Consider the following 19,322-nt stretch of genomic DNA (forward strand, 5'->3'; position numbering starts at 1 on the left):
GCGTAGCAGGTAAAACAGACGAACTTGGGGCCTTAATGCGCACGAGGAATTTGGATGTGGTTGCAGTGACGGAGACTTGGTTGAAAGAGGGACAGGACTGGCAGCTGAATATTCCAGGGTACAAGTGTTTTAGGCGAGACAGAGGAGGGGCCAAAAGAGGTGGGGGAGTAGCGGTATTGGTTGGAGAGCATATTACAGCGGTGCAGAGGGAGGACAATTCGGAGGAGTCGTGTAGCGAGTCACTCTGGGTGGAGCTTAGAAACAGGAAAGGCGCAGTCACTATGTTGGGGGTGTACTACAGGCCCCCCAACAGCCCAAGGGAAGTGGAAGAATGGATATGTCAGGAGATACTGGATAGGTGCAGGAAATATAGGGTTGTTGTAGTGGGAGACTTCAATTTCCCTGGTATAGACTGGAAATCGCTGAGGGCAGGGACTCTGGATGGTGAGGCATTTGTAAAATGTGTACAGGAGGGTTCGTTGGAACAATATGTGGACAGCCCAACTAGAGAGGGGGCTATACTGGACCTGGTGCTGGGGAATGAACCCGGTCAGGTCTTCAAAGTTTTGGTCGGGGAACATGTGGCAAATAGTGACCACAATTCTGTTAGCTTTAGGATAGTGATGGAAAAGGATGAGTGGTGTCCCAAGGGTAAGGTGTTGGATTGGGGGAAGGCTAACTTTATTGGGATCAGGCAGAAATTGGCAGCTCTTGATTGGGAGAGGCTGTTTGAGGGTAAATCCACATCTGGTATGTGGCAGTCTTTTAAGGAATGGTTGTTAGGGCTACAGGACAAGCATGTGCCTGTAAAAAAGAAGGATAGGAAGGGTAGGATTAGAGAACCGTGGATAACCAGGGAAATTGAGGGACTGGTCAAAAGGAAAAGAGAGGCGTATGTTAGGTCCAAGCAGCTAAAAACGGAGGGAGCTCTGGAAGAGTATAATGAAAGTAGGAAAATACTCAAACGGGGAATTAGAAGAGCAAAAAGGGGTCACGAAATGTTCTTGGCAGACAGGATTAAGGAGAATCCCAAGGCATTTTATTCATACGTTAGGAACAAAAGGGTTGTAAGGGAAAAAATCGGACCTCTCAGGGACAAAAGTGGGGACTTATGCTTGGAGCCCAAAGAGGTAGGGGAGATCCTAAATGAATACTTTGCGTCGGTATTCACTAAGGAGAGGGATGTGTTGACTGGGAGTGTCTCGGAGGGGAGTGTTGAACCGTTGGAGAAAATCTCCATTACAAAGGAGGAAGTGTTAGGTTTGTTAGAGAATATAAAGACTGACAAATCCCCAGGGCCTGATGGAATCTATCCAAGGCTGCTCAGGGAGACGAGAGGTGAAATAGTTGGGCCTCTGACGCAAATCTTTGTCTCGTCACTGGACACAGGTGAGGTCCCAGAGGATTGGAGGATAGCCAATGTGGTCCCGTTATTTAAGAAGGGTAGGAAGGATAACCCGGGTAATTATAGGCCGGTGAGCTTGACGTCCGTGGTGGGGAAGTTGTTGGAGAAGATTCTTAAAGATAGGATGTATGCGCATTTAGAAAGGAATAAACTCATTAACGATAGTCAACATGGTTTTGTGAGAGGGAGGTCATGCCTCACGAACCTGGTGGTGTTTTTTGAAGAAGTGACCAAAATGGTTGACGAAGGAAGGGCCGTGGATGTTGTCTATATGGACTTTAGTAAAGCGTTTGACAAAGTCCCTCATGGTAGGCTAGTGAAAAAGGTTGGATCCCATGGGATAAAGGGGGAGGTGGCTAGATGGGTGGAGAACTGGCTTGGTCATAGAAGACAGAGGGTGGTAGTGGAAGGGTCTTTTTCCGGCTGGAGGCCTGTGACTAGTGGTGTACCGCAGGGCTCTGTATTGGGACCGCTGCTGTTTGTGATTTATATAAATGATCTGGAAGAAGGAGTAACTGGGGTGATCAGTAAGTTTGCGGACGACACAAAACTGGCAGGACTTGCAGATAGTGAGGAACATTGTCAGAGGCTACAGAAGGATATAGATAGGCTGGAAATTTGGGCAAGGAAATGGCAGATGGAGTTCAATCCTGATAAATGCGAAGTGATGCATTTTGGTGGGAATAATGTAGGGAGGAGCTACACGATAAATGGAAGAACCATAAAGGGTGTAGAGACGCAGAGGGACCTGGGTGTGCAAGTCCACAGATCTTTGAAGGTGACGTCACAGGTGGAGAAGGTGGTGAAGAAGGCATATGGCATGCTTGCCTTTATAGGACGGGGCATAGAGTATAAAAGTTGGGGTCTGATGTTGCAGATGTATAGAACGTTGGTTCGGCCGCATTTGGAATACTGCGTCCAGTTCTGGTCGCCACACTACCAGAAGGACGTGGAGGCTTTGGAGAGAGTACAGAGGAGGTTTACCAGGATGTTGCCTGGTATGGAGGGGCTTGGTTATGAGGAGAGATTGGGGAAACTGGGGTTGTTCTCCTTGGAAAGACGGAGGATGAGGGGAGACTTAATAGAGGTGTATAAAATTATGAAAGGCATAGATAGGGTGAACGGTGGGAAGCTTTTCCCCGGGTCGGTGGTGACGTTCACGAGGGGTCATAGGTTCAAGGTGAAGGGGGGGAGGTTTAACACAGATATCAGAAGGACATATTTCACACAGAGGGTCGTGGGGGCCTGGAATGTGTTGCCGGGCAAGGTGGTGGAGGCGGACACACTGGGAACGTTTAAGACTTATCTAGACAGCTATATGAACGGAGTGGGAATGGAGGGATACAAAAGAGTGATCTAGTTTGGACCAGGGAGCAGCGCGGGCTAATTGTTCCTGGTTTCTCGTTTCAAGGCTTCATTCTACGATCATCTTGCTGGTGCCAGTACAGAGTGAGACTGCGGATAGTTGGGAACCTGTCTCGGGGGCAGGGGATTCATATGGTGTTCGTGGAAGTGGAAATGACTAGGGTTGGGAAGCATTTTCCGATCGGGGCCATTGTGATCTCCTGGACTCGTTTCGATCGCCTCAGGGGGTCGGAGAGGAATTTCCCAGATTTTTTTTTCCCCATATTGGCCCTGGGGTTTTTCACTCTGGGTTTTCGCCTCTCCCTGGAGATCACATGGTCTGGAATGGGGGGGGTGGGAGTAAGTTAATAGGTTGTAATGAACAAAGCATCGTAGCTGTGAGGGACAGCTCGGTGGATAGGATATTGGTATGTAGATAGGCTGGAAAATTGGGTGGGGATCCTGGATTCAGGATTCAATCCTGGACCGGGGAGCGGCGCGGGCTTGGAGGGCCGAAGGGCCTGTTCCTGTGCTGTATTGTTCTTTGTTCTTTGTTCTTTGTTAAGATCAAGGTAAGACTCACCATGGAAACAGATGAAAGTTTGCCTTATTCAGGACTCGGTGTGGGAAGAGAAACAATAATTTTGTAGTGCCTCTTTTGATTCTGTAAGCAGTGCTGTGCCATCAGCGTAACATCTAATTCTCTGCATTTCTTTTATTCATTCATGGGACATGGGCGTTACTGGATGGCCAGTACTTATTGTCCATCCCTAGTTGCACGAGGGCAGTTGAGAGTCAACCACATTGCTGTGGCTCTGGAGTCACATGTAGGCCAGACCAGGTAAGGATGGCAGATTCCTTTCCCTAAAGGACATTAGTGAACCATGGTTTCATGGTCATCAGTAGATTCTTAATTCCAGAAATTGGTTATTGAATTCAAATTCCACCATCTGCAGTGGCAGGATTTGAACCCGGATCCCCAGAACATTAGCTAAGTTTCTGGATTAATAGTCGAGCGATAATACCACAAGATCATTGCGTCCCCAATTTGTTCTGTGTAAGATTTAATAATTTTGAAGACAGCCTTGACGGACTCCTCTCTCCACTTGGAACAAACCTGATTGTGCATCTTTTAGCCTGATGCTTGCTATTTGGTCCCAAGGGGTGGCATGGTGGCACAGTGGTCAGCACTGCTACCTCACAGCGCTGGGTTCGCTTCCCGGCTTGGGTCACTGTCTGTGTGGAGTTTACACATTCTTCCCGTGTCTGTGTGGGTTTCCTTCGGGTGGTCCTGTTTCCTCCCACAGTTCAAAGATGTGCGGGTAAGGTGTATTGGCCATGCTAAACTGCCCCTTAGTGTCAGGGGGACTAGCTAGGGTAAATGCATGGGGTTGTAGGGATAGGGCCTAGGTGGGATTTTGGTTGATGCAGGCTCGATGGGCCGAGTGGCCCCCTTTTGCACTGTAGGATTCTATGATTCTAAGATAGACTTTTTTTTAAAGAAAAATAAAAAATAGTTCCTTTATCCATTTACTCTTTCTCTTCCATTCCTGAAGGTGTCTGTTCATGCTGGTTGCAGTTCTCCAGCTAATGGGAGCCTTCAGGTATTTTATTCAACATATCATTGCCTTTGAAAGAAATCTCTAATGCCTGGGTGGGTTTATTCAGTGAATAACTGAACTAATTTTATCAGTGATGATCTCAGAATTAGTCCGCACTGAATTTGTTAACATCACTTCATCAAAATGTTATCTGGGTTCCTGCAATTGCCTGGTGGAAGTGTGTGATGGGTGAGAATAGGATGGGCTTGTTCTGCCTGCTGCTCTCAAATAGGCTCCAATAAACGCTGGCCTATAGCTTCCCAATGATGACCATATCCTCTGAGTGAATAAAAAACACGATACTGTCACGGCTCAATCATAAATAATGACCAAACAAGAAAAAAAGAAAGTGTTCTTCCCTTTTTATTTCAAAACCCTGATTCATCAACTGTACTTCCAGGTTACAAGCCACATGGGTCTACACATAGCCACACATAGTTGCCATATTTTAATAATTTTCTTTTCCTTCTGAGCATAGCCGGCTTGTTGCCAACTAGGTCTCTTGCACAAATCTTCTAGTTAAGTTTGTAATTTAAGTACAGTCCTCTTTATCCATCTGTATCAAAAGGATCAAAGGTTTAATGCATGAAAAAAATCATACTGTATTGCTGCATACTGTTTTGAATATTATTTTAGAATGCTATGATATATTAGCTGTAATTTAATCATTATCATTCTGAAATTTAGGGCAAGAATTGCAAATGAGATACATATTCTTAAAAAATGTAATTTTATTGACCTTGATGGCCAAATTACCCTGAATTCAAGTACTGCAACTCCCCTATTGGGTTTAAGAGATGAAGAATTGCTCAAATATTCCAGGATAGATGAATCATGTAAGCTAAGTCTTTCAGGTTAATACTTGATTTCCTGAAGAACCTAAGACTCTTAATCAAAATGGCATCCGGGCACTATTTTCCTGAGGGTAATTTCATGAAACTTGAACTGTGACAGAATGCAAACTACCACGATTCACCTGTAAGAATGCAGCCTTTCAGACTTAGTTGTGACGTAGTCACTTCAACTGGTAGAATTTACACACTACATTCTGCACTTTCGCCTTTCCTTCTCTATGTACGGTGTGCTTGTCTGTATAGCATGCAAGAAACAATAAAAAAGTTTATTTGTTAGTCACAAGTCAGTCTTACATTAACACCATAATGAAGTTACTGTGAAATTCCCCTAATCGCCACACTTTGGCGCCTGTTCAGGTCAATGCACCTAACCAGCACGTCTTTCAGACAGTGGGAGGAAACCAGAGCACCTGGAGGAAACCCACGTAGACACGGGGAGAACATGCAAACTCCACACAGATAGTGACCCAAGCTGGGAATCGAACCCAGGTCCCTGGCACTGTGCCACCATGCTGCCCACTGTATGCTTTTCACTGTATGCTAATAGATTGAAACTGCAGCATATGTTGATTTACCCACACAGGCTTCGGTGTAGCAGGAACCCCAGCATTGTTACCCACTCTTCTCTCTATTACAGCTACCAGCAGGGAAAAGCCATGAGAACCTACCAGCCAGCCCACCAGCCTCAGCCTGCAGAGCACCTTGGATGAGGAGGCCGGGGTGGTGGCCAAGGAAGACCCGTCACTGCGTTCACCTGCACTCTCCACCAACTCAGAGATGTGAATGTCCTCATGAGTGGCCCCTCATTCTCACAGGAGGCTGAGGGTCACCCTCTGGAGAGCCCAGCACAGATTTGGTCCACAGCAGGCGGAGACAGACAAGGTCACTGACACTTGGAGGACTGCTGAAGGCCAGGCTCCTGCTGAGTCCAAATCCAATGATGAGCCTCTGGAATCAGCCCTCAAAGAAATGTTGGGGTTCCAAAGACAGGCAGGGGAACAGCATGCAGGTTTGTCAGAGACTGTCACCAGATTAGTACGAAGATTGGAAGAGTCCATCCCCATTTTGTCTGACATCATGGCCCCAACATGCAAGCACATTGAGAACACCATTGAAAGGGTCCACCATGGAGACCCTGGTCCAGCGCTTAACGCCCGATGTGTGGTTGGACCTGCACACCATCATTCCAGCCATGAGTGTGTCCATCAGTGGTGAGGTGAGAGAGGGATGGGACACCTCGATACCCCTTCACGTGTCCCCTCTCCTCAGGGAGGTGTCCCCAGGCACCCATAGGCAGCACCCTCGGGCAATTAATCCAAGACGCTCCAAGTTGTCCAACCATTCCAAATCCCCATAACCTGTGACTCCAGCGACTCCAGCTGCTCAGGCCAAGAAGGCTGCATCTGTCCCAGAATAGGAGACCCCAAGCAGGCCAGGGCTTTCCAGGCCTCAGGCCTCCAAAGGATGTACGCCAAGGTCATCACAGACCAGCAGGCTGCCTGTACCTCTGCTGCAGATATCAGGGATGTACCTAGATGTAGCGGTAGACTTAGAAAAATTAAGAAATACTGAGAGCACAATGGCGGCATGAGTGTTCACTCACTGTATATACTTTGCACGTGCTTTTTGCTTTACTGAAAGTCTCATCTAGTGAATGGCTCTTCTATCTGATTCAAGACCCTGAGGTCATCCAAGTGTAACAGATATCCCGCCTCCTCACATATCTCCCATTATGTCCTTCAGGTCTACGGTGTGTCGCTCAGTCTCAGTCCTGAAAGTTGCCTTTAAGTCCACAGAAATGACATGAGCAAAGCCAGTTGCTCTATCAACATGATGGTTGGGCATATCATAGAATCCCTACAGTGTAGAAGGGGCCTTCCCACCCAGGCCCTATTCCCGTAAATCCATGTTATGGGGATAGGGTCCGTGAGGCACGGTGGCACAATGGTTAGCACTGCTGCCTCACAGTGCCTGCGACCTGGGTTCAATTCCCAGTTTGGGTCACTGTCTGTGCGGAGTCTGCACATTCTCCCCGTGTCTGCGTGGGTTTCCTCCGGGTGCTCTGGTTTCCTCCCATAGTCTGAAAGACACGCTGGTTAGGTGCATTGGCCATGCTAAATTCTCCCTCATTGCACCTGAACAGCCACTGGAGTGCAGCGACTAGGGGATTTTCAAAGTAACTTAATTGCAATATTAATGTAAGCCGACTTGTGATACTAAAACTTAAACACGATTTCTTCAATATCTTTCAATTTTACAGCATCCTCTGAACTCGTTATTCCTCTATTGTTTACTCATTTGTATCTTCCCTACCTGTGCACAGTTTGGCTGCTGTCTACATTTCAGTAAATGCTCTTCAAATGTAATCCTTGGACTGTGAAGTGCATTGCCATTTTCCAATCGTGTAATAGGAGACATTTCCAGCATTGCTTATGGGTTGAGAGGAGCAGGAATGCTGGCTCCACCTGCTCAAGCTAATCTGCTTCCTCCCTTGCAATCACACAATCGGATACCCTCACACACTATCACCAACAACCCTTAATGATCACCAACTAAGACCCCACAATTGGATTGCTGCCTGTGATCACTTTCCTCTGCTACTCTCCATGCTGGACTCTCAATCACACAAGCCATACCATGCCCACTACCATTGTGATCTCTGCCCCAGCAAGAGAAAACCTACCTCCTCCTGGGCTGAGGCTTCTGTTCCAGCATTCCATTCCCAACTGAGGGCCAAGTTTGGCAATCAAGCTGGATTCTCAGCACGAATCTTGTTGAAAACAAAACTCCACGATGCTCAGGAAAAGCCAGACTTTTCCCACCTTGAGCTCCTCCACAATTGGAAATCCTGCCCCAGTAACAATTGGGACCTACACATTTAATGGGAAGGTATCTTTTTATCATATAATTAACAGTATAGATACTGGTAAAAATGAATAAAAGAAATCTGGCTTTATAACTATATGATAGCCATATGTTTAATTGCAGTCAGCTAAAAAAAATGTTTTGATTTATTGGGTAGTTTAGTTACAGCCCAATCCATCACGCAAACCAACCTCCGATCCATTGACTCTGTCTACATTTCTCGCTGCCTTGGCAAAGCAGCCCGCATTATTAAGGACCCCACGCATCCCGGACATTCTCTCTTCCACCTTCTTCTATCGGGTAAAAGATACAAAAGTCTGAGGTCACGTACCAACCGACTCAAGAACAGCTTCTTCCTGCTGCCATTTGAATGGACCTACCTTGCATTAAGTTGATCTTTCTCTACACCCTAGCTATGACTATAACACTACATTCCGCACTCTCTCATTTCATTCTCTATGAACGGTATGCTTTGTCTGTATAGTGCGCAAGAAACAATACTTTTCACTGTATGCCAATGCATGTGACAATAATAAATCAAATAAAAAAAATATACCCAATACCATGTAAATTTGGTTGAAAGCTCATTTCTCCACCCTATGCTAATCCATGTAAGCGTCTGCCGTGCTGGATGACGTCTCATACTGACTCATCTCAATATTGTTTTATTCTTTCTTTAATATAACTCTAACATAATTTAATTGTGCAGATCTTATAAATCCCAGATCTAACAACAACAGTAATTTAATCTAAATTGTAGCAGCCTTAAATCGATGACGAAATGTGTGGAAGTATCTAAAGTTGGCAACAGTCATTAGCTTGACATTATAGTGTGCAGCTGATTGAGAGGTACCACACAAATCCCCCACAGAGCCCCAAAATGAATCAGAGGTGTAGAAATTGACGCCACCAGCATGAGATGACTATCCACGTAGTTGGAGGAGATTTTGGGACCTATCATGTCACTAGCTGATGTCATCATGTCCCTGGAGAAGCGCAGCCTTCTGTGGCATTAATACCTCGAACATCTGGAAGTAGTTGGTGTGCAGTCTATTATCCTGTAAGTGGCATGGCGGCACAGTGGTTCGCACTGCTGCCTCACAGTGCCAGGGACCTGGGTTTGATTCCTGGTTTGGGTCACTGCCTGTGTGAAGTCTGCATGTTCTCCCCACGTCTGCATGAGTTTCCTCCGGGTGCTCTGGTTTCCTCTGAAAGACGTGCAAGTTATGTGCATTGGCCATGCTAAATTCTCCCCCAGTGTACCCGAACAGGCGCCGGAGTGTGGCGACTAGGGGATTTTCACAGTAACTCATTGCAGTGTTAATGTAAGCCTACTTGTGACTAATAAATAAACTTTTGGTTAGTGGTTAAGGCTTGGCCACCCTGCATCCACTGAGCCAATTCCTCTCCTCTTACAGCTCTCTGCCTGGGATGCTGTCTGTGCTCACTTTGCCCCCTCTCCCTCCTGCCCCTCTCTTCTTCCTAAGAGGAGGTCCCACCAGCAGAGTATTCCCAGTGCATCAGACCAGCATAGGACCAGTGCTTGCAAATGAGTGATGACTTTCCTCCACCCCTCAGGAAAACCTTCCAGGGAAGTCCTGAAATGCTGAAGTCACTCTTCAAATGCTAACCAATAACAAGGAAACTTAAGCTAAACTCTATTCTCACACAGCTAGGAATTCTATCATAGGGAAACTGCTACTGCTCCAGGGAGGCTTTTATCCCACCCTTGGATGAGGAAATGCAAAGAACCTGATAAGCATTCATGCGTTTTCCCCGTGCGATGAGTTAAAAATAGCATAGACGGCATGAAGTCATTGTCAATTGGACTTTTAATGGCCTTAATTGGCTCTTCAGTTATTGGCGGGTGCACATCTGATTCACATATGTGCTCACCGACCTGGAAATCGCACGTGTGCACGATGACGTTGGGAAGCACTCCCGATATCTTCTCGCAAGGTTTTACACACTTCCGGGTCAGCTGTGACCCTGCATTTAAAATTCTGGCCCATTTAATTCCCACTAAATGCTAAATTGATTGTGTACGGCACGAAGGTGATGTCTCCCTTGGTGCGATTTTGGAGCCCTCCAAAAGGGATATACCTTGCCTCGTAATCGTGCGTGAGATAGTAGGAAGCTACTGATTTTGGTAAATTAAAGCAAGATCTGCCAGTCTCTATCATGAACAATTAACAGGTCTTTATTTTTTGAACTGGTGACAACCTTATTAAAACAATTAACAAACTGAATAAACTCCCCAATAGAATGCTGTTCCAAAATACAAGACTCACTCAGGAATAATGAAATAAATCATTACAAAATATAGCCATTCTCAAATAATATAAAACCAGGCGTACGTTGGAAGCATGAACTTTCTTCTGATGCTTCGATCTGGAATACTTTCTGAGTTGGTTTCTCCTTCTATTTAGATAGTGATTTGATGAAGCTGTATATATTACTGCAGGATTCCACGTGAGACTCACCTCTCCTCTGATATAGGGCGGCACGGTAGCACAGTGGTTAGCACTGCTGCTTCACAGCTCCAGGGTCCCGGGTTCGATTCCCGGCTCGGGTCACTGTCTGTGTGGAGTTTGCACATTCTCCTCGTGTCTGCGTGGGTTTCCTCCGGGTGCTCCGGTTTCCTCCCACAGTCCAAAGATGTGCGGGTTAGGTTGATTGGCCAGGTTAAAAATTGCCCCTTAGAGTCCTGGGATGCGTAGGTTAGAGGGATTAGTGGGTAAAATATGTGGGGTAGGGCCTGGGTGGGATTGTGGTCGGTGCAGACTCGATGGGCCGAATGGCCTCCTTCTGCACTGTAGGGTTTCTATGATTTCTATGATTCTTTCCTTCAATCTGAAGAGGTGGCAAGATTGTTCTAACTGTCATTTCCCCTTGCTTGAGTTTAAATACCTGGAATGACCTCAGTATTCCTGTGATATGAGCGCCTCGAGGCTGTCAACAAACCTCACTTCAATTGGTTCTGTGTCTTATGAGTGTTTGCTTTAAAATCATTGGTTCAATTCAAAAACTTGTTTTGCTCTGCTGGACCTCTGGCTGCTGCTTTAGATGTGGACTCACCTGAAGAAGGGGCTTGGAGCTCCGAAAGCTTGTGTGGCTTTTGCTACCAAATAAACCTGTTGGACTTTAACCTGGTGTTGTTAAACTTCTTGCTGCTTTAGATACAAATGTTGCAAAGTTGGCTTCTACAGCTTGCTTTCGGCAGTTTAAAATCCCAACCACAAAGACACATGCTTTTTAAAGGGACAATGCTATATGATCTCTTTTGGTTTTCTTAGCATTTCTTTTCAATATTTACATTTGTCAAAGACCACATTTTTAATCTTATATATGCAACTTCATAACAGCTGCAATGAGCTGGATTGGCATTAGAAGGAACAAAATTGGCCAAAGTGTCTCTGGCTAGCTTTCTCACTCTTGGGCATTATTTAGAGGACTCTGCTCTAAGTTTATATTTGTGGAGATGAAGTGAAGATAGATTGAAGATCCATGTAGTTAAATATGATGCCACCAATTATGCCCAGTTTCAGACAGAAACAATGGCTGCATGGATAAGGTATCAGTAATGATTTTGTGCAATTGTGGCTCACAAGGAGGTTGGTACTGTAAGGAGAGGGGAATATTCAGGGGCATAATGAAGGCAGCAATAAAACATATAAAATATAAGCAATAACTTAGGTGTCTCTTTAAAACCTTTATCAATAGACTAGGTCAATATACACCAGTGATGGGCAACCTAGGCTAGTGAGTGGGCCTCGTGAGTGGCCCTCCTTCACCTCAGTGGGCCACAAGATTGAAATCAGGCTTGTTTGTTAACCATGAACCAAGAATAAGATTAAATACATTTAATACAAGCCAAATATTTTAAAACAAGTTATAGAAAATACTTAATTATTTATATATTAATAGAATTATCATCAAAGAACAAAAGAACAAAGAATAGTATAGCACAGGAAACAGGCCCTTTGGCCCTCCAAGCCTGTGCCGCTCATTGGTCCAACTAGACCATTCGTTTGTATCCCTCCATTCCCAGACTGCTCATGTGACTATCCAGGTAAGTCTTAAACTATGCCAGCGTGTCTACCTCCACCACCCTACTTGGCAGCGCATTCCAGGTCCCCACCACTCTCTGTGTAAAAAACGTCCCTCTCATATCTGAGTTATACCTCGCCCCTCTCACCTTGAGCCCGTGACCCCTCGTGATCGTCACCTCCGACCTGGGAAAAAGCTTCCCACTGTCTACCCTATCTATACCCTCCATAATTTTGTACACCTCTATTAGGTCTCCCCTCATTCTCCGTCTTTCCAGGGAGAACAAGCCCAGTTTACCCAATCTCTCCTCATAGCTAAGATCCTCCATACCAGGAAACATCCTGGTAAGCCTTCTCTGCACTCTCTCTAAAGCCTCCACGTCCTTCTGGTAGTGCGGCGACCAGAACTGGACGCATTACTCCAAATGTGGCCTAGCCAGCGTTCTATACAGCTGCAACATCAGGCTCCAGTTTTATACTCTATACCCCATCCAATAAAGGCAAGCATACCATATGCCTTCTTCACCACCTTCTCCACCTGAAGGTGGAGAATGACAAACGGCAGAAACTAAATAAATATCTACGCTTTGGATGCAGAAGGAGTGCACGGCTCTCACAGTCAATGTTATGCGCAATCAGCCTGCATCTCACTTCACTTGCCCTTTCTTTATGTGTGTATCACTTCAGTTATACTGGTGGGAAAAAGAACTATGCTGATGGAAAACAGCAGAATGTGGTAACCCTGTGCATGGGCAATGGTCAACAAACTGTCTCGTGAGCCGCACTCAGAACCCAGGTGGGCTGCATGTGGCTCCCGGAGCCGCAGTTACCTACCACTGATAGAATCAGGCATGAAAGTTAGGGCATAATATACATAGGCTAGAATTATCCCCAAAAATTTCGAAGTCCCCAATGTGCGGGAAAATGGGAGTAAGTCCCGCTTGTTTTCTCAGCGTGATTTCCAGAATGAATCTCCGACACACTGTGTATCACAGAGAGGCCGGCAGCATAGCGCCGAGCAGGCCACTGCACATGCACCGATCTATCAGAGATCGGCACATACGCAGTGGACCCCCCCCATTGCTGGCCTCCAGATTGCTGGCCAGGCCGATCGCTGGCCAGCTCTGCAACCCCTCACCGCTGGCCTACTGATCCCCTCACTCCCTGATTGCTGGCCTCCCGAACCTCCCCGGGCCAGACCCAACATCACCGCCCCCCCCCTCCCCACCACACCCGGCCAGCCCTGATCTCACCGACGACTCCCCCATGGACTGTCCCGACCTCAAAGTAGTCAAGGTAATGATGAAGTCAATACCATGGACGTGAAGAGTCATACAATTTTGGACCAAGGCTAGATAGGAATTTCATATGGAATCAATGGTTCTTTGTGCTGATTTGGTTTTTGCTATTGACATGCCTCACACTTCTTGACAATTACTTCAATGTCATTGTTCATACCCAGGCAATAGGCCATTTTTCCAGCAAGTCTTCTCATCTGATCTATGCCCATGTGTGAGTGATAAAGCTGTTGCAGAATATCAGGTTGAAAATATCCTAGAACGATGACCAATCTACCTTTAAAAATCACCCTCGGAGATGCCTCACTTATTCTTCCACAGCCAAAATGGTCTGAAGCATTCATGGATATGCTGAATTGAATCAGGCCATCCTTCAATGATAGTTTACCACAGTTGCTGTAATATAGAACATTTCCCCTTTTCTTCTTGTAATTGCTGACATCTGCTTGCGCAAATGTACCAGATCAACTGACGGACTTGCATTCTCCTGCAAGTGTAATGTTGCAGCTTCCTTGAAATTGACAATTTTGTCAAACATTTCTGGATGTTTTGATGTTAGATCATGAACTGAGGTGACAGTAGTTTCTGAGGTTGATCTGCCATATGAGGTCTGACTGTAAACATACCGCCGTGAGTGTGGTACAATTTAACACACTCCCTGAGAATTACCAAAATTTTGTGTCTACAGGAGAATTGAAGCAAGTAAGCACAAAGTCAGACTTAGGGACACAGAGGGCCACCTAACCCTTTCTGCTGGGAGAAAGCATGACCTTTCCACCAGAGAGTGTGCTGATTTCCAAAGCATTTGTGAACAATACTGGGGGCAGGTACATGTACATACCTTTGTGTCAGATGCACCTGGAGTGTGATCTAATTTCAGGATTGGTAACTCTGGGGGTTGTCCCTAATTTACCTTTGAATGGGGTCAACCTGTTCCTCGGGAGTGATATAGTGGGGGCGAAGTTGGTAGCTTCCCCAGTGGTCTTAGAGAGGTTGAATGAGGTCATGGAGACAGAGCAATTACAGGAGAATGTGATAGCATTTCCCGATTGTGTGGTGAACAGGTGTATAGCTGAAGAAGCTCCGTCAGAGGAGAGGCAGGCTTTTACAACAATCAATAATAATTTCATGCTCGCCATTACCGAGACAAGCTTTCATTTTTTTAATTCACTCGTGGGACTTGGGCGTCACTGGCTGGTCAGCATTTATTGCTCATTTCTAGTTGCCTGAAGGAAGTTGAGAGTCAATCACATTGCTGGTTGTTTCTGGAGTCACATGTAGGCCAGACCGGGAAAGAAAGGCAGATTTCCTTCCCTAAAAGACATTAGTGAACCAGGTGGTTTCTCCTACATCAACAATAGTCATCAGTAGATTCTTAATTCCAGATTTTTTTTTATTGGATTCAAATTCCACCAGCTACTGTAGTGGGATTCGAACCCGGGTCCCCAGAACATTAGCTGAGTTTCTGGATTAACAGTCTAGTGATAATACCACGAGGCCATCACCTCCCCCAAATGGAGAAATTGGATTTGAACCTATGTTCCAGGCCATTTACCTGGACCTCTGGATCACTAGCCCAGTGACATTACCACTATAATACCTGTAGATCTTGATGCCTGAGCCTAAACACTTAAATATATATACCTGTCAGATGAAAACAGGATCGAGTTTGGCTATGACGCCTCACACAGTCAAACCATACTCACACAAGCACACACAAAAAAAGTCACTTCTATGGAGAACCAGCGGCTGCTAGTACCTTCAGCAACGAAAATTAGAAAATAGGGGTTCTCTTAAAAAAAACCTTCTGAATGCCAAGCACAATGCTTTTGAAGAAGGAACAGTATTGGAACTAATAGTAAAGCAGCATTAATTTTATGCTCTATTTAAAATTCACCAACAATCATCACATTCGTTTGATGCTGAAATCAATACACACCTTGCAAATGTTGCAGCTCTTATGTTCAAACTAAGCAAGAAAATGTGGAACAACAGCAACTTGACTGTGAACACCAAACTACGAGCCTACCAAGCCTGCGTTCTCAGTGCTCTTCTCTACAGTGGTGAGACCGGGACACCCTCTCAGCCCACTGTATTCCTCTGCAGCAAATGTGGCACACACTGCAATGCCAGTGGGGGCTCCTGAACCACACCAGACATGTTTAACATAGAGTTGATCACCATGGCACAGACCCACTGTCTTATGAAGCAACAGGCTGCCACATGCATGTTGGGCAGGATTTTCTGGTCGTCTGCGCCCTAAGTTCTGAAACTCCCGCCCCAGGTCAACGGGCCTTTAAAATGTTCCGCCAAATTTTCTGTCCCGTCTGCTACGATACCTGCGGTGGGTGGGATGTGAAAATTCCACCAGTTGTTCCCCCATTTACCAAGTTGTTTGAAATGACAGTGTAGTCTGGAGGATTTGCTTGTTTTTTTTTTGACTTGTTCTAAAGCAAATGTTTCCTAATGCATTCTAAAATGTTATCCATTAATTCTTTAATCAGGTGTTTTAGATGAGTAATCTAGCCAGTAAAAATGGCATTCGTTACTGCCACAGCTACATTAAAATCATTTATCGGTATGCATCCAGCAGAGGGAGTGCTAGGAACAGCACTCTTGGCAAAATAACCCCCTGAAGAGTTTCCAGTTTTCAAACTGTACGTTCCTTATCAGAAACAGGATGTCAATTGAACAGTCAACTGTAAAACTCTTACATTTATTTTATCATCTATCTTCTAAGTTTTTCCTCTTAGTTTAAAATGTAGGCGGCACAGTGGTTAGCACTGCTGCCTCACAGTGCCAGGGACTCGCGTTCAAATTCCAGCGTCAGGTCACTGTCTGTGTGAAGTTTGCACATTCGCCCCGTGTCTGTGTGGGTTTCCTCCGGGTGCTCTGGTTTCCTCCCACAGTCCAAAGATGGGCGGGTTAGGTTGATTGGCTATGCTAAGTGTCAGGGGATTAGCAGGGTAAATATGTGGGGCTACGGGGATAGGGCCTGGATAGGATTGTGGTCGCTGCGGACTCGATGGGCCGAATGTCCCCCTTCTGTACTGTAGGGATTTTGTGTGATGGAATCTCTAATAGAACATTAACTGTCACTCTTAAATATTTATTCTAAAGGTGAATTCAGAAAAGATTTCCCCATTTGCATTATTTTCTGAGCAAAAGGTACACTGTCTTCCAATGCAACGTTCAAGTGTTACAGCTCAATGCAAAGATTTACACATAGTCGTGTTTCAGAACAGTATTCCTCAGCTAGACTCTGAGAAAACAAGATTAAGGAAAGCCACCAAAGGCATTCCTGGATTTGTTGCCTGGTATGTGCTGAATCAGCTAATCTCAATTTGCTCAGTATCCCTGGGCGAGGGAGGGGAAAATATATCAGGCAGGATTGCTGCACTTGATCATTATCCAGAAATACCTGTTGCAATATCTGCGTGGAGGCTAGGTGAGCAAAGGCTTCTGTTTAGCTGTAATTCCCATTATTTAAATAGGTTTCCAATGGCCACTGTTTAAAGCTCTTAATTGAAGTAGTGCGGTTTGAGGTACTGGAGGACGACTGATTCCTATGGAACACAACACCAACAAGAATTAGTACTCTCAGGAAAAGAACTAATAATACAATCTTAAATATACAAGGTATATTAAATTACTCTTAACTTAGTAATATAAGGCTTGGTAAAGGGGAATGAATTTACAAAGCATTTGAGGCTTTAAATTAAGAACAGTTTGATCTGAACTAGGCAAGCAATCAGATGTTGAACAGAACCTGCCAACAGGTACAATATAAAATCAGATAAAAGCTTGCTTTATTAGAATACAGGAACACAAATAAGGGGTTTGTACAATGAAAATATTTTTAATTGCTCTGAATAGTAATGAACTGTATACAGATGAATCAGAAAGAATGCATTCATAGCCTGAAAGGCAATGCCCAGAAACTGTACAGGATTTGTTGGCAACAATTCAGAGAACTCTGTGTGTTTAATAGCATATTTAAGACATGATGAAAACTTCAGAGCATAATTATTTTTAATGGTGAAATAAAGGTTATTTTTTTTGTAAAGTTTTAATTTCCATCAGTGTTGTTAAACTCTTGTAACCAGAATATAACTTAAAATATATTTTTTATTAACTATGGATAATAATGGAATAATTAGAGAAAATAGGATAAAGAAAATTAAGGCACATAAACTAAATTATATAAATTGCATTTATCTTTAGTCTTTCACTGACAATGTGTCAGCGAACATAATTGATCAAATTACAAATTAATTTCCAACAGGTATGAAGCACTGAAATATTGGCAAAAATATTCATGAAGGATTTCACGTTCTGAAAAGTAAAATATCAGAAACAGGTTAAGAGTTTCTATCAATTATGCAGGCATTCAACAGTTTCATTACATCATTTGAAAAAGTTAATAAAACGCATTAAAATCAAAAGCTGTCTGATTCTTCCCTTAAAAATAAAGGTTGGACGCCCTGTTGTACGGAGTTAGCATAAAATATGTTGCGTCCTTGTCATTCATTCTGGTGCAATGATGAAAGGCAGTATTTAATTGAGGGGACGGGGGTCTTGCATGCCAACAGCAGAGCTGGCAAGAGCCCCATGTTGTCTTTTCAGGGATGTCCATCCAATTAAGTGCCAATTAGGCATTGAGCTGGGTGGCGGTGAGATTTCCCTATGGTCAAGGAGCCCGGGGGGCAAAGTTATATCTGCTGAAAACTTCCAGCCAGACGCTGGCAGCAATTCATTGCTTGGAAGCGCCTCTAGGAAGGTGGTGACTGCTGCTGGTATTATACCCACCCAAGGCCCAGGATTGCCTATGGACCCAAGCACAGGTGGGAGTGCGAAGGGGCACATGAGGTGGGGGGTAACATATAGGAGTCTCTTGGTCAGGAGTGGAGGTGAGGCCTGGGGAAAGTGATTTGGGAGAGAGGGTGGCAGTCTCGATGGAGAGGTTGGAGGTGGAAGGAGCACCTGTGAAGACACTGTGGGAAGAGGGGTACCTGAGGGAGACATTCCCTCCCACCCCACACTCACTTTCTGCCTGAGGCCCAAGTGAGGCGGCCTGCCAGGCTTTCCCTCCTGCCAGCCTCAAAATTGAGGCCGGGTGAGAAGCAGCCATTAAGTGACCAGTCGGGCCTCAGTTAGGCTGCCCTAGGCCTCGTTTACTCCCCCATCAAATTGCAGACAGGTTGGGTGAGGAAGGCCACCCAGAGAACTTTACAGGCACCACCCGCCCCCCCCCCCCCCCCCCCCCCCCCCACCCGCCACCCCCCACCCCACTCCCCATCAGGTCAGCAGGATTCTTAAAACTCTGCTCCTGATGTTATTACAAAAACAATTTAAAATAAATTGTGAAAATGCTTAGTCAAATTATGCATTTCGAACAATACACTTAACTAATACATAGAAAATGGTCTAAATCTACCACATATAGTTTAAAGATCCGGAAATCTTCTGAAAGTACACCAATCAACTAACTAGAAATATGATCAGAATGATATTTTGGGGGCATGCCCTGAGTGCTAAAAAATGCAAGAGGGACAGTCAAAGCTGTCTACATTAGTGATGTCACCGAGTAGTAAGGCGCATTGCCAAGTTTCCTGGAATGAAAGGGCGAATGGACTGGCATCACTTTGCCTTCCCTGCAGGATAGATAACGACAGGATCTGTCTGCACCCCAGCATCTGCTGTCTTTTTTCCTCCCTGTAAGGCATAAAAATAAAGGTGGAAAACATTGAACAATTGCAGCATTACAATCCAGATATGAATTCACACTGGTTATGTCAAGAACTCTATTTAACATTTCCTTTCCTTTAATTTCACCCCCTCTCTCTGTTGAAAGAAGTCTCCCTTACTGGGCCACAGATGCAAAATATAGGCCACTGTCCAGTAGA

At 45.1% G+C, this 19,322-nt stretch overlaps 1 protein-coding gene across 4 annotated transcripts in view; it reads right to left on the reverse strand.

Moving 5' to 3' along the window:
• Positions 1-18,708: 18,708 nt before the first annotated feature.
• The window catches only part of bcas1 (brain enriched myelin associated protein 1), a 103,439-nt gene continuing 102,825 nt past the window's right edge, over positions 18,709-19,322 (reverse strand). For all 4 annotated transcript variants that reach the window (XM_078236431.1, XM_078236429.1, XM_078236430.1 and 1 more), the window contains one exon: positions 18,709-19,131. In XM_078236431.1, the coding sequence (XP_078092557.1) occupies positions 19,057-19,131 (75 nt within the window). In that variant the 3' untranslated portion in view covers positions 18,709-19,056. The remainder of the gene's footprint in view (positions 19,132-19,322) is intronic.

The sequence above is a fragment of the Mustelus asterias genome, chromosome 20, assembly GCF_964213995.1.
Source record: "Mustelus asterias chromosome 20, sMusAst1.hap1.1, whole genome shotgun sequence".
NCBI classification, from domain to species: Eukaryota; Metazoa; Chordata; class Chondrichthyes; order Carcharhiniformes; family Triakidae; genus Mustelus; species Mustelus asterias.